The 15,555-nt window shown below is 41.7% G+C and overlaps 1 protein-coding gene across 4 annotated transcripts in view; it reads right to left on the reverse strand.

Moving 5' to 3' along the window:
• EZH2 (enhancer of zeste 2 polycomb repressive complex 2 subunit) overlaps nucleotides 1-15,555 on the reverse strand; it is a 56,338-nt gene that overhangs the window by 24,964 nt on the left and 15,819 nt on the right. For 2 of the 4 annotated variants that reach the window (XM_043464019.1, XM_043464018.1), the window contains exons 2-3: nucleotides 8,060-8,183; nucleotides 7,376-7,504 (exon numbers count right to left, since the gene is read on the reverse strand). In XM_043464019.1, the coding sequence (XP_043319954.1) occupies nucleotides 7,376-7,504; nucleotides 8,060-8,176 (246 nt within the window). In that variant the 5' untranslated portion in view covers nucleotides 8,177-8,183. Of the gene's footprint in view, nucleotides 1-7,375; nucleotides 7,508-8,059; nucleotides 8,184-15,555 lie in introns of those variants that run through there. The other 2 variants (XM_043464021.1, XM_043464020.1) reach the window with 1 other exon arrangement.

Raw genomic sequence — 15,555 nt, forward strand, 5'->3', positions numbered from 1 at the left:
AAATGATAGTGTACATAACTTAATTTCAGACTGCTTTCATGTGAAGGAAGTACTGAAGAGAAAACTGGAATGAGGTTAAGTACCAAGTTTGGGTCAAGAAAAGCTCACAGCAGAAGTGAGCTCCTAACAGGGGTTAGAAGGATTAGGAGAAGGGTGGCTAGAGGAGGGAAGGGTGGTCAGAAATCAAACATCCTGATGAGATCTTGACACAAAGACCTTTACAGTTAATAAAAGCAGCTAATCAAGGTCGTGGGAGCTAAGGAATACAAGAGTGGTTCAGACCAGACTGTAAATTATTTCCTGTTCTGGTGCTGAATATGTGTGCTGCAGAGCCGCCCAGACTAGAGGAGAAGCTCCGCCTAGCGACACGAGGCTCCTGCTCTGAGCTCACTTGAGAACAGAAAGATGTCATCCTACAAGCATCCTCTGGGCGGGACACGGGGGCATATATAGCATCTCACAGAGAACAGGTAACAACAATTACCTTCACATTACCTGTGAAGGGCAATGGCAGGATATTGGGACCTTAAAGCTCCTCCCTGCATCTGAGCTCCTGAGTGAGGAGACCACAGATCTGTAAACCTAGTTAGTATAGTAACTGTTAGAAACCCAACTCTGGTCTGAGTCTGAAGGGGGCTGTAAGGGTAAATAGTCCCCTCTTAATCTGCAGTTCCGCTAAAATCCTACAGATCAGAAGCAGAACAATTAACAGTCACAGGACAAAAGTTGGCAGGACCACAAAAACACCCAACACAGCGTGTAAGGCAGGTAACCAGAGTCCTGCTTGTCCGTGAGAGGCAAACTCAAGTACCTAATTCAGTAAGGGTCCTATGAGAGGTAAATAAAGATCACTTCTATCACTGAAAAAAAAAGGAAAGAAAAGAAAAACTAAGAAGCAGAACAAAGAATAAAGCAGGTTTCCATCAGCTGGGGCAGCAGGGGTTGAAGTGGAGCCAGGACAGTCCCAGGACCTCGGTCTCAGAAGCGCGAGCTCTGCGCTCAGGTGCCGAGCTTGCTCCGTGGCCGCCAGACAGGCCAACTCTGCTGATCTTTGCAAAACAGAAGCATGACTCCCCCCAGCTGCTCACAGATTCATCATTTAGTGAATGACGCTAAAACAACAGAGCTAAACAGAAAAAAATCAAAAACGAAATCTCCCCACTTACTCTTTATACAACAGGAAACTCCTAATAGGGTAAATGATGTTAAAACACAAAAATGAAAACAGAACTAGAAGGAAAGATGGGTAATCTATCATCTTGAAGTGAAGAAAGGCTTTGTCAGCCTTAAAGAAACACAAAAATCAAAAGAAGAAACTCTAATTAACTACACATACATTTAAAACTTCTGTACAACCAAAATATATCAGAAATAACATCAAAATGGGGAGAAAAAGATCTGCAGAACAGATTAAAACCTAGTATTTATAATATAAAGTCCTTAAAAATCATAAGAAAAAGTTCAACCCAATTTTAAAAGATCTGAGCCCATAACAGCCAACTCATAAAAGAAATACAAACAAACAACAGATACTTAGTTTTGCTGAAAAAAGGAAGGCAAGCAAACCGCAGTAGTGTTTTACCTATCACACTGACAAAGGTTAACATTTTACGTTGGGAAAACAGAGAAAGCCCTACTATTATGAGTTGGTGAAGAGTGTAAACAAAAAACTTTTGGGGATCAATTTGTTAACATCTATTAAAATGTTATGTACACATATCCTCTTGACCTAGTAAAACATTTCTAGAAACTTATCCTACAAACTTACTCAAAAGATGTGTAAGAAGAATACTCACAGAAATGCTAACTGCAAAAGGAAAAAATAAAAACCTAAGTGTTCATCAGTTATGAACAGGGCAATCAATTATGGCAAAGCCACGGGACCAGGCACTTGCACTGGTGAAGAATTGTAAAGTGACGGCCCCAAGTAGCAGACATGTTTTATCTGGGAATAATTTTTTTTAAATAAAATACATCATCATTATTACTAACATGTTACAGAAAAAGAAATCTGAAAGAATCACAATCACAAGGGTTCAACTACAGGGTCCTTTGTCTCCTGTTTCATATATTTCTGTGTTACTTGAATTTTTACAGTTAATATTTTATAATGATCTCCTAATTAAGAAAAAGATTTTTACAAAATTTCACTAACCCACAGATATTCCCGGGGGCTTCCCTGTGGCTCAGATGGTAGAGAATCTGCTTGCAATGCAAGAGACCCAGGTTCGATCCCTGGGTCAGCAAGATACCCTGGAGAAAGGAATGACAACCCATTCAAGTATTCTTGCCTGGAGAATTCCATGGACAGAACTCTGGTAGACTACAATCCATGGAGTCACAAAGAGTCAGACACAACAGAGCAACTAACAACACACAGATATTCACATTAGCTGGTAAGAAAGTACCTTATCAATTGCCAAGGTAGCTCATGAAATCTACCCATCCCTCCCAAAAGGTACTCAAATTATATACTTTTACAAAATCTAGTAAGAGCAAACAAAACAGAATCCTAAGCAGTGGATTTGTCAATCCATAATATCAAGCTAAATTATGACAGAAGTTCCAGGCCTAAAAAGTGTTATTTCTTCAGAGCAATAAACAATTTTTAACACTGTAGACTAGACAAGCATTTCTTTGGGCTTTGGTTCATTCTGTTTGTTTTTAAGACAATTGTCAAAATTTGGTTTTGCATTTTGAGAAGAGACTTTGATCTTTGTAATAATCAATTTAACAATTTTTAAAACCCAAACTGTATACACAGTGTTCTCACAGAAAAACAGCAAATTAAACACAACTTCTGCTAATTAAACACAACTTCTGCTAGTTTATTTCAGATCACAAAATAAATATTTGATATTTTTGAAAAGTTCACTTTTAAAGTTAAGATATATCATCTTAAGTTTCAAATATGAACTCAAACGTAAGTATATATCTTTAATATACAGTAATAAAATAGAAACTCAAACAACATACGTGATCTTTCTTTTCTTTAAATGGTCTTTTTGTAAAGCATAAAATGCTTATATTAGCTTCCTTTCAAAAGAAAAGTAACACCTCCTTATGGTTACTGAAGTAACGTCCCATCTAGTTCCACTGAAAGAAAGCCAGAAAGAAAGCGAAGGCTGTCATGATTTGAAAAAGTTACATGGGCAGGAAGGACTGGCAGAGTTAATACAAGACTCAACCAACTAAGGGTTAAGAGAGACAGACAGCAGCAGAAAGCAACTAGAAACCAGTTCCTTGAGGAAACAAGAAAGGACGGATATGCTCAAGCTGAGAGTCAAGACACTCACATGGGAGCACCCCTCACCTCTCTCTAAGACATGAGAAAAAGGGCCCAGCTCCTTGAACACTTGCTCAAATGCTGAGCAGGACACACTGGTCCTCTAACGCTCAAGTTCACAAAGGAGAGAAAGCACGCGACTGCGCTGGAGTGAGGAGTAACAAGATGCCAGTACACACTGGGTACACCAGCATGTCATTTTTCTTTGCATACAGTAATTTCTATTTACAATCAACTGACAAAAGTACATGACCATGTCAATAAATGATGCAGTCAAGTGTTTACAGGTAAACAAGTTTCTTCCCCTTCAATAAAAAATAAGCCCAAACTGCAAACTCATGAAAGAACTCATATGTCCTGCATTACAAGAGAAGCCTCCCCCTACAAAAAAAATTCATTTGCGAATATCAAGTGACAGGTGATGAACTTAAAATTCTAAGATATCACTAGGAAGAGCAAACCTATATGTATTGAAAAGTCCAGTAGACTTTTAGTTTTCCACGAATGTGAGAACCTGGGGGTCCTTCTGATGCTGCTTGTATGTTAAACATTCTTAAGAAGCCCCACTCCTTTCATAAGTAAACAAGACACAGAATTCTTACAAGAACACTACATTCTCCTGGAAATCTAAAAATGCATATTGGCAGGATATTTTTAAACTACTACACCAATCACACCAGTTGCCCAGAAGATGGACATCATTTGAGAAAGCCTCCCTTTCAGTCACAACTTGTACAAGTAAAAAAAAAAATCTTGATATGAAGAATCAATGAAGAGGAAAAGTGCCTTGTGGTTTTTAGCAAGAAACAGAAAACGTACAAAAAGAAATGCATTAGTAAGAACTGCAAGAGGAACTCAACCAGCTTCTTCATTAAAACTGGAAAAACAGACACACTACAGAGCATGGCCACTAACATACAGGCTTAGAGAAGATAGAGTTCTTTACTGACTGATAAGACAAAGTAATGATGTTACCAAGAAAGAAGTTTTTGATAAACAGCCACATGTTACAGCAATATGGTGTATATCCCTTGGCCTGTAAGTATCATTTAATAACATTTTTATGCTGAGCACTCCTTAAAAAAAGATAAACTGAAGCGCAAAGGAAATAAATGTAAAGTATATATATTATAGTCACTATCTTCAAGAAGTCAGGAGTATTTTCTAAAAGAAAAAACAGACATACTCTGTACTAAAATCCTGTGGGCAACAGTTTAGGTTCTGCAACTTCAACACGAGCCGCGAGTCTCCTAAAAGCACTCGTGAAGGAAAACAGCAGACTAAAGATGTGGCTGCAGGTCAACTGCAGGGCTCCTTGAACCCAAGTCACTTCATCAGATCAGAAAGTAACCTTGTCAGATTTTCTTTACTAAAATAACCTAGATAAAATTGGTCATTTTAAAACTGAGCGTATCACCTACCTTCTACAAGTACAAAAGGGAATAAAGTATTTGAGTGAATGACTGAAAACTGTCAGTGAATCATCATCATGCTCCAAGAACTTAAACTGAAGACAGCCCTCTTATAAAGGATGAGTTTATAAAGATAAGGACTTAATTAAAGCAGTGTCACAACAGCACTTAACAAATGTTCAAAGAAACAGATTTTTCAGGTGTCTGGGTCAACAGGGCAGTCCCAAATTCTGCCAAGCCTTCAAGCCTACTGCAAAGAAAGTCTTTGCAAAATAGGCTAACTTACCTATTTTCTCCCTGCTTCTGACCTAGTTGACTCCAACTTTCAAAGCATAAAAAAGAAACTGATCTATTTTGGAAATGCTCAAACTGAAGAAAAACTAAACAGAGATAGAGTCTTATCTGAAAAGTAAGGAGACTAGACAGAGATCATTAAAGTCCTTTCCAGCCCTGAAGTTCTATTACTTACTATAATAACACCGAAAAGCTTATCACAAACTATATAAATCTTTAGCTTCCAAAAGTCAGTGATGACGGTTTTAAAGGGGGTGGGTGGCTAGGAGGAGTATAAGATGAATCATTTGAAGCAGAATCAGCTGTCAAGAGACGCTCAAAAACAAGCGAGCCTGACCAGGTCAGAGCTCCAGGCAACAAACCCTGAACCCTGAGGCTAGGGGTTTCTTTCCTCCTTTTCCTTCCTATTTTGTGAAAATATTTCTTCTCAACCAGTATGGAGTACTAAGTTTAAAAACCACTTGTTTTTATCAAAATACTAATTTCTTCTTACCATTTGTCCCATAAGCTCAATAAAAAGTTAGGTATCTTTACATTCAATGACTTTTATCTCTACTAACAAAATTAAAAGCAAAATTCAATTAGTAAATATTCATTTGAATAAACTATACTCTTTGATTAACACCAAAAATTGTATCATGAGCAATTCCAGTTGTACATAAATAACGAACTTCAATAATTTCTTAATGTGTCTGAGCAAAGAGTACTCTTTCAGGCCCACATCAGATCACTAGAGCAAGGAAACTGACTTTAAGCCCTCTAAGTTACGTTTCCTCACCCGGGAGTGGAAAAGGGGCAACACAGCCATCACAGTGATCAAATCACAACAGACCTAGTGCCCTGCCAGAAATCACCACTGCTGCGACTTTTATTATCAAGGCAGGCCGGGCTTTTGGCAGCATTTTGAGATTTGTAATGGGTGGCAAAAACAAGTGTTCCATGCATTTCCTACTTTATTTCTTCAAATTTCTAAGATTTTTCTCTCTGGGGAGAAAAAAACAGAGGTTTCTTTTTCCTTCACTTCAACACTTTCAGAACATCACCAGACAAAACTTGCCAAAGAGCTAGTGAGAGGCCACACCCTGACCCTTCGAGGGTGTTCTCACCAGCACAGAAGGGGTCTCCTTCACCTTCAGTTACAAAATATTTAGTGCACTTTATTTACATATGTACAGTAGTAAGTACATATTAATAAGTCATTTACCTCAACGCGTAGGTCCTGACCTGTTCCATGTGACTGGAAGGTGTTAATACTTTTTTTCATATAATACATTTTATACAACTGCAAATCAGAGCTTAAAGAGCTGTCACCCGACAAAATTTATAAATAACTAAGAATCATCCCAAGCCATTTTTCACCATCAAGACCATGAACATCATCACTAAAACCACTTCTAGGACCATATCTGTAGCACTGACCAGTCCTTGAAGCCAGTCCATCACATGACCTCAACAGGCCTCATATGACAGCAAATTACTGCTTAATTATCATAATACCATATTAAAAATGTCTACTCGTTGAAAACATCATTTTAGAACAAATTCATTCCATTGTTTAAATGCATCCCATGTTTAGACACCCAGGTCAACAATCATCTACTCCGTGGTGTAATTTAAATTTCATCTCACTTTCTTCCCTCTGCTTCCATGCCCGTTCAGGTAGCATTTCTTATCATATGCCATGTCTTCCTGTATAAAACTGGCACTTAAGTTGAAACAACTTAACCAAAATCCTACTGATTGGTTCATACTGTGTAAGTTTCTGCCATTTTCTCTTCATCTTGCTACTACTACATTTTAAAGTGTTACCTCATTATAAACCTACCATAGATTTACTGCCTTCCTTGGAAAACAATAATTTTTTGGAGTGATTAAGATCTACTTCATTCATCCAAAAAAATGCTATTAACAAATGAAATTCTGACCTCTCAACCCCAAGTTTTGAAATTCCCAGTGAGCCTTAGAATTTAAACAAAATGTGTTATAAAATGCTTGTTAACTCCATGAGTATGCATGAAAAAGAAACATTCTTCCAGCATGGCTAATTCATAAGAAGAGGGAGAAAAAAAAGAAAAGTGTGGGTCAGAAAGCCGTGCTCTAACTTTTGATCTGATGAGGACATTTAAGAGTATTTTAAGTTCTTTTTTAATGAATAGTCTTATAAAGTCTAGGGATCTATCTAATAACAGTGAAAGTAGAATTCTAAACATAAGAGCTCTGTTACAGGAATAACTAGAAGCCATTAGCAGTTGCACATTAAAGAGAAACAGCAATAAAACAAGGGACATCCGAGGTCAATGGTTCCCTCTCAATAACCAACCAACATTCCAACAGCAAAAACCAAAATGCACTGATAATTTGAACAGCGCATGAGTTCACCAACCTCCCTGGTCCCGCGCAATGAGCTCACAGAAGTCAGGATATGCACAGGCTGGATTCTTCGCTGTTTCCACTCTTGGTTTAAGATTTCTGTTCTTTCCAAAATTTTCTGACGATTGGAACTAAACATACTCTTTTAAGAAAAAATGAAGGAGAGAAGAAAAGAAATTGTTCATTGTTAGAAAATTTGTAACATCTCTAATGAAGGTTAAAATTGCATAATTTGTCAAAAGTACCAGGGATATTCCTTCAAAAGCATACGGATTTTACACTAAAATGTGGCTTCCCACATTCAAATAATACAAAAACACAACATCTATTATTTTACTGAGAGTAGAAGGGGAACAAGAAATCATTTTTGTCCTTTGTCAACTGTGTACATATCTTTTTTAATTACAAAGACTTCAGGAACACAGTACCATGAAACACCCCTTTATGCTTGGATCCTAGGTCTTGTCATGCAGTGCACAAAGCTATACTGAAAAGATGGTGACAGCCAAGTAGGCTGAATTAGACTAAAAACTTATCCTTTCACTATGCGCATGGTATGTTTTTATGTTAGTTAAGACAGACCAAGGACCTCAACTTCCAAGCTTCCGTGTCTCTTACAGTAAAAAGGCCACTTTCCCTCTCACACTAAAGCTTATCTTGAGGGCTGTGCCGCGTGCTCCCAGGAGGCAGAGGGTACCTTGACTTCGTCAGCGCGCCTGAATCTCTTGAGCTGCCGCAGGCGCATGTACTCTGACTTTACGCGCTTCCGCCAACACACTGGTCCCTTCTCAGACTTCTTCCCAGTCTGGCCCATGATTATTCTAAAAGCAATGGTTTCATATTAAAATTGCTGATCTGACCAGCCTGAATATGATCACTTGTGTTTTAACCCCCAGCAAACTAACCACCAACTAAAGAAATGACACATAATTACGCTCTTGGTATTTGCAAGAAGGGTGCTCATTTGTTCTGGGTTGTGAAGTCCTTAAAAACATTTCATTCCAGGTATAAATTTTTATTTAACATAACTTTTCAAAGACATTTTTATATACAGATACTCCACTCCTAAACTGCAGTCATTCTACCAAAACAAGACCCATTACAGGAGTTAATTATACACAGTAAGGAGCTATGAGATTCACACTTGTGGAGTGAAATAAAAATGTAGACACATGTTCTAAGTTTTTCATCATTAAATTAGCTGATATAGGCACAAATAAATGACTGGAAGAGAAATCCAAAAAAGAAGTAAAATCTGCATACAGCACTAAAGGTAGAAAATATACAGAACAATATATGATACAGGTACAAATTAAAGTATTCCCCCTACATGCACTTTCAACCATGCTTCTCACCTTCAACATGGCGATGCAAGGCTGTGGTTTTACCTGTGGCCACCTTTCCTCCCATGCGGCCTCCCAGAGAAGGCAGGGACTCAGAGGCTCTGGAAGCCCGTTAGGTGCGGCATGGGCTCAGCCTGCGGCCCACCAGGTGTCCAGTTCACACTACAGAGTCTAACAAGTGTCCTCTTCTAGAACATTTTCTCAAAGTGCTAGAATTGTACTTGTATCTTCAAAAGATTAGAAGGACAGTCCTCTGTCGGATGGCGCAAAGGGGCCGCGCTGGGGATCTGGGCTCTACTTTCTCTAGGCACAGAGGAAGTCATGGAGGGTTCTGAGTCAAGTGGAAGGAAGACGTCCACTGTGGAGGGGCCCGCTGGCTGCAGCAGTGACAGAAGGGGCTGCAAGAGAGCCAAAGGCAGAGGCGTGGCCGGGGCGGGGGGGCGCGCTCGTACAAGCCCACTGGGGAGGACAGCAAGGGAAGGGTTTCAGTCTGCGGAGGCGGCTTTCTGGCCTGAGTAACTGAGCAGTTTCAGCACCTGTTTACATACAGCCCTCAGGCACAGAGAAAAATGCCTAAGGAGAGGAATCAGAGAAAGAAAAGGAGTCCAGAGGTCAGTGGAACTTTCTGTAGGAATATTCCACCACCAAGCCACGACAGACAACGCCAATGGTGGATGATTCAGGCTGAAAGAGGAGCAAAGAGAGCAAGTGATAAATGACTAGTAAGAATTGGACGATGAACATACAAAGATGAATGGAACACAGAACCTGCCTTGTGGAGCTTATAGCCCACCTAGGAAGGCCTGAAAGAACAGACTTTACAATATGAGATAAACACGCAAAAGTACTGGGGTTGAGGGTGGGGGAGTCAAGTAAGCAGGGGTAGAAGGAGGGCAGAAAAGTGACAACTCAACCTTCACAGCTGAGGCGATTTCAAAAGCACAGAGAGCAGGCGCTAAGAGCAGGAGCCAGGGGTCGCCGGCAGACCCTGCAGACAAAGGCACCCCAAACAGGTGAAGAGCCCAACCACAAGAACTGAGGGAATGAGAAGAATGAAGAGATTTCAGAACTTCAGATAAAGACAGCTGAGTGAGATCAGAGATAGGATGAGTCCTGTAAAAGGTTCAAAGTGCGCCCTTGCCTGGGGTGCTGAGTGGAACACTCCTGGGAGCTGAGGAGACTAACCTCCACAGCTGACTCCAGCTTGGCAGAAATGAAGAACCCCAGGAAGAAATGAGGAAGAAGGTGAGGCCAGGCCAAAGGACGCCCGAGTCTGGGAGAAGCTAAAGCTCTATTTAAAAAGTGACTCTGTGGCAATTTTTTGCTTTCATATCTGTGGTTAAGACAACAGATAGGCTCAGGTGATTCTATGCAAATCATTTTCAGATATTTGGCACTTCAGAGGCCTACCCAAAAGGGGGAAATATCAGGTAAAAAGGGATTATCACCACTTCATTAGCTCATAAACTCATCACCACTACCGCCTCCACAAATTCTTGGTCCCCAGCAGGCGGTGGTGGTGCCGAGTCCGATGAACCTGCTCTGGGAGCATGGCTCTTGTCCTCACTGATGTCCAGCACAGTTATCACTACAGTCTTTAAGGTGCATTTTTTCTGTCGTGGTGAAAAGGCATCATCAGTTAGCACTTCATGTTTTCAACCCTGGAATAGCTTCCAGAGTCTGTCAAGACAGAACCAAGGCTGTAACTAAACTACCAAGTCTCACAATCAACAACAGGACACTTCAAAGCTTATTTGAAACCAACATCTCCGTAAGAGGGCGTGTGTGGATACGTATCCACGTTTATAAATTTCACAAAGCTCTCCCAAATAATGAAAATGAAGGTTTTTAAGTCACAGAATGATCTGGTAAATATGCACAATAGACAGGAAAAGAAAATCATGATTCATATAAGGGGAAATTATCCAAATATAAGGTTCATGACCTCTGAATTAGAATAACAAATAAAAGTATACAGACTGCTCCTCAAAAGTATAGGGATAAACAGGCAGACCCATGAAAAAATTAACAAAACTTAAGGGACCATTAGAAGGATGTTTTACATAAAACAAGCTCCCTCCCTCAGCACTGACAACACATTAAAATCACATTTTCATGTTCTTCACCCCACTTCACCCCCACTGGAGGTTCCTCCACCTCAAGAACAGTTTTTCTCCTTTGTAAAACCCCAGGGCCTGGCTGTATGCCTGACAAACAGATTTTAAAACAAACAATAAAACCAAAAGGCAGGTCTAGTGACATGTGCGGGTCACGAGCCGCGGTGCCACGAGGCATGAAGGGAAGGGGCTGCTGTGCTGAGCACGGAGGGGGGGGGGGACACCCCATGACGAGAAACCTGGGAGAAGCCGAGTCTCAGGGCGGTCAGGGCCCTGTGGTCCTCCTGCCCTGCAACAAGTGAAGAGATCCTGAGCGTAAAACCCGGAGCCTCCAGGATTCCCTTAAGGAAGCTGCTCCTGCCTGAGACACCTCATCCAAACAAACTGGGTACCAGCACCCCCCACAGCTGGCTGCAGACACCCAATCCCGGCAGGCCCACCCACCTCTAGGCCAGCAGGCAGAAGCCTTCAAGCCTTCAAATTTGAGCTCCCCCAGCCCCTGCCCACCCTGAAAGCAGACAAATGAGTCCTTCTGACTCCTTCCCACCACATCTCAGCCCAGTAAGAACTAAGATAGCGCTCAGAGTACTCGTGGATTAGCAGAAAGGAAATTTCACTAAAATGACTTGCTACCAAATGGATGGGGATGTGGGAGAAATCCAGTTTTTAAATTTCTCACTCAAAAGATCTGTTTAGTCTCATAGATGAAATGACACGAATATGATTTTTATTCCAGAAAAAAAAAAAAAAAACCAGCTTTTCTTATTCAAAGCAGATATAGCTCAAGTCCACCTGTATACAATGAAACTAAAACGACAGTTATATGCTTTAATTCAAAAGACAAACCAGGGTATGGCAGGGGACCATCCACAACTTAATACAATGTCATACAGCCTGTCAGGACTACAAATAGAGAGATTAAAGAAACTAAAGTAAGATTATACATAGTTCAGAGTCTGTTTTATGAATCAACCAAACCTCAATTGTTTTGGATTAGGCTTTCTGCCACATGAGACACAGCAGGGATCTGAGGTATAGTCTTAGTACTGCGTGAGTGAACAGAAGACAGGTTCTGGCCCCATGTCCTCCGGGTCCATAGCAGCGGGCCCAGGAGCAGACCTACTCCACCCCTGCCCTCGGGTTTAGACACCAAGACACACCTCCACCTGCAGTGACTAGGCCACACAGCCCAGGAATCTCATTCTTGTCTATCAGGTCCAGCCCTCAGCCACTTGTGAGGGGCCTTTATTACCTAAGGTAACATTCCTGCCCCTCCTTACTCAGCTGAGGAATTTAAAAAAAAAAAGAAGGAAAGAAAAAAGGTTCCCTGGGCATTTTCGGTGCCCTTGATGCCCTTCTTTAAAAGGTTTTTCATTCCTAAAGGATTTGCTGCATCAAGGCATTTGCCATCTACTCAGTTGCTGAGTTATGCTTCTACTTATCTAAAGAAAATTATACATTATGTGTACTACTTATCCTTCTCACCTAATTGCGTTAACTCTGACTCCTAACTGAAGACTCGACTGAGGAAGGTGAAACCCAAACAACATTTAAAAGTACTACAAGTGCAATACTCTCAATGTCCTTCCCTAAAGAAAATTGCCAAGTTTGAAAAATCACCAATCTTTAATAGTGCTTTTATATTTAAAACACTTTTGAGGGCAGCTCAAAGTAATATAGGTAATATAGTAATATAGTCTCACCTATTTATCTTTTTAAGTTAAAAACCACTGTTTTAATAAATTCAAAAGTAAATTAATGGTAAATAAGATTTTGCAGGTTAGGATTAGGAGAACTTAGACTTATAGATGTGAACTCTTGGTAAGAGATAAAAATTACCAAAGGGAAGTAGGTCGTATGCCTGAAGAGCTTCACAGAAAACACCCCCATGAGAAGCAGACCGGGAGCAAGGCATCCAGGGAGGCAGGCACACGGAGCTGCTGCCTGCGCCCCCATTCAGGGGATTCATGAAAACGAGCAGACACTACTACATGTCACCGCCCGCCCCAGCTGGGCAGAAGGGTGCCCTGGTGCATAACAGCGCCGGTTATGGGCGCAGGGCACAGACGTGGGCCGCACGCTCTCCATGTCCCACCCACAACTTAAACAGAGGCGCATGCACGGCCTGCAAAGCCAGTCTCCCTGGGCTGGACCCAGCTTTCCCAGAACCAGCTGTGTGAGAACCAGGCCAGGTTCCCACATCTCTTGGTGCCTCCCTGTCCTCACACCATGAGGAGCATCCAGGTCACAGGGCAGTCCCGAGAAGCCCGCTCAGGTCAGGCACTGCCCAGCGCCCATCAGAGTAGGCGCGGCACCAGGGAGGTCCTGCCACCATCACCCACAGGTGAGGGAGAGGAGGATACAACACCCAGAGAAAAAGTCACACGACAGATGGGTGTGAAAAGTCACATTCTCACATGGGAGGCTGTAGGCAAGTAAATAAGAACAGAACGGGATTCCAGGGATCTCAGGAAGGAATGCAGACCACACAGCGGATCCAAGTGAATTGAAACCTCAGGAGATAGGCCCATGGAAACAGGCGGGCTAAAGGAGCCCACCTGGGAAACTGTGGAAATCTGTGTTTCAACCGGACAGAAGAAGGCTGAGGACAAAAAGAACTGGGCAGAAGCACTGTCCTCTAGCTCAATTTCCTCATGGGGAACCAGGGCCAAATAAGGAAGAGACGGTGATGGACCAGAATCGGGGACAGCCGCGCGAACTCCGAGAGATGCAGAGCATCCCCGGGTGAGCTGGCGGGCGGGGCCTTTCCCAGGCCATGGAGCCCAGGAGCAGGACCCCACGTCTTCTTCCCCTGGATCCCATTCTCTGGCATAAGGAAGCCGGGCTCTGAGGAGACGGCCGTTCGAGGGCTGGGACCAGGAAACCAGGAGGAAGGCCTGCAGCAGAAAGGAAGGGAGTACTCTGAGGAGGAAAGGCAGGAACCAGACTGAAGGACTCCCAGGGGCCAGAGCTGCAGGGGTGTTAGCTGCAAAGGACCACAACAGTATTACAACCAAACTAACAAGTATCCATGAGTCTAGGAGCGAAGGACGTGGAAGCTAAATAAGCAAATGGGGGTGGGGGGCAAGTCTTCCTTCCACGGAATTTCAAAACTGGGGTGGGCAGGGTCCCAGTGCAGAAACCAGCGACACCCCCGACCGGGTTATTAGCTCACCCTCTGCCTGCACCCCATGACACTTGCCACATACAGGTACACATACAGAAGGTACTCATATCTTCCCCCAACCTCACGGCCTGTCACTTCAGTTGCCGCTTAAAAATGTATCAACCCAAACTGAAGAGTATTTCCACCAAACACCTGACCAATAAGTTAGGTTATGATAACAGGGAAAGACTGAGGAATTGTTACTGATGGGAAGAGACTAAGGAGACAGCTGAATGCAACCTGGTGTCCTGCGGCAGAATAAGAACTAAGTAGGACACCTGGTGATATCCAAATAGAGTCTCCAGGTTAGTTAACAGCAATGTAATAATGGTTTCTTAATTATTGACAAATATACCATGATTACAGAAATCTAAAATTATTCCAAAATAAAGTTTCTTTTTTAAAGAAGAAAATTAGCTTATACAACAACCTAAAGGTTTTCATTCTAAAAGCACCTTTTTTAAATGATAAACTGAACAGAAATATATTAAAAATTAAAGTGCTATGTAAAATGTTAAATAGGAAAAAACAAAAAATATACACAGATGGAATTTGAGGGGGAAATTCCCACATCTAATTCTACTATTTAAAAACAAAGACATTACTTGAGTAATATAAGGGAGGGGGGGAATCTCCATATGAGCTTATAAGATGGTGTCTACTTAAAAAGATAATATAGGCTATAGGCTATATTATAGGCTATATTAATAAAAATACAGACTCTGAACCAAGGAAAGTAATTGTTCCATTGATTATACACATACTGATCAAAGAAATCAAACAGTTCTATACAATTCAGGTGTCGTGTACAACTAGTCCTGTTCAGGATGAACAGAGAAGCATGTCTCTGACCCAGCTGGGAGATAGCAGTAAACACCTATCACAGAAAAGAGCATCTGAGTTTGGAGTTTTAACAGAGAAGTGTCAATACACATTCACCGAGTTATTCAATATTTACTGAACATCTAGCACATTCTAGGTACCCTTGTAAGAACGGAAGGCTCAGAAATAAATAACAGACAAAAATCAATGACCTTACAGAACTTAGTCTATTGGGATGGAAACAAATCAAAAACAAAGAAAAATGTTTAGTATGTGAGATGGTGTTGAGGGCTGTGGAAAAAAACACCACCAACCAAACAGGAAAGTAAGGTGAGCCAGGTCCGCTGGGGCTAGCAAACACAGAGCCCTGCTGAGGCGCTCAGCACCCAGTGCGGGGTACAGGCCCACGGGGCGCAGAGCTCACCAACCTGCATTCTGTTCCCACCAACCCACTCGTAAAATGTGCAAGAGTACTTTCCAGTAAAGACTCCAAAACTAACTGAGTCCGTATCTATCCAGAGCAGGCTTCAGTGACTCCACAACGCTCCAGCGATCAACACAGCTCTACAGAATCTCCAAGTGGCGTTCAAGCGGGCATTCAAGGACTGCTAGGTGTCACAGCTCAGGTGAACCACTAGGTCAATTATCCTGAACAAACAAAGACTAAACGTTAACAGCACTTTATAACACATACATGCTCTCTTTGTTAGCATTATTAAGCCAAATTAAAGAAATAGATTGGCTA

Source organism: Cervus canadensis, chromosome 3 (genome assembly GCF_019320065.1).
Source record: "Cervus canadensis isolate Bull #8, Minnesota chromosome 3, ASM1932006v1, whole genome shotgun sequence".
In the NCBI taxonomy this organism is placed as follows: Eukaryota; Metazoa; Chordata; class Mammalia; order Artiodactyla; family Cervidae; genus Cervus; species Cervus canadensis.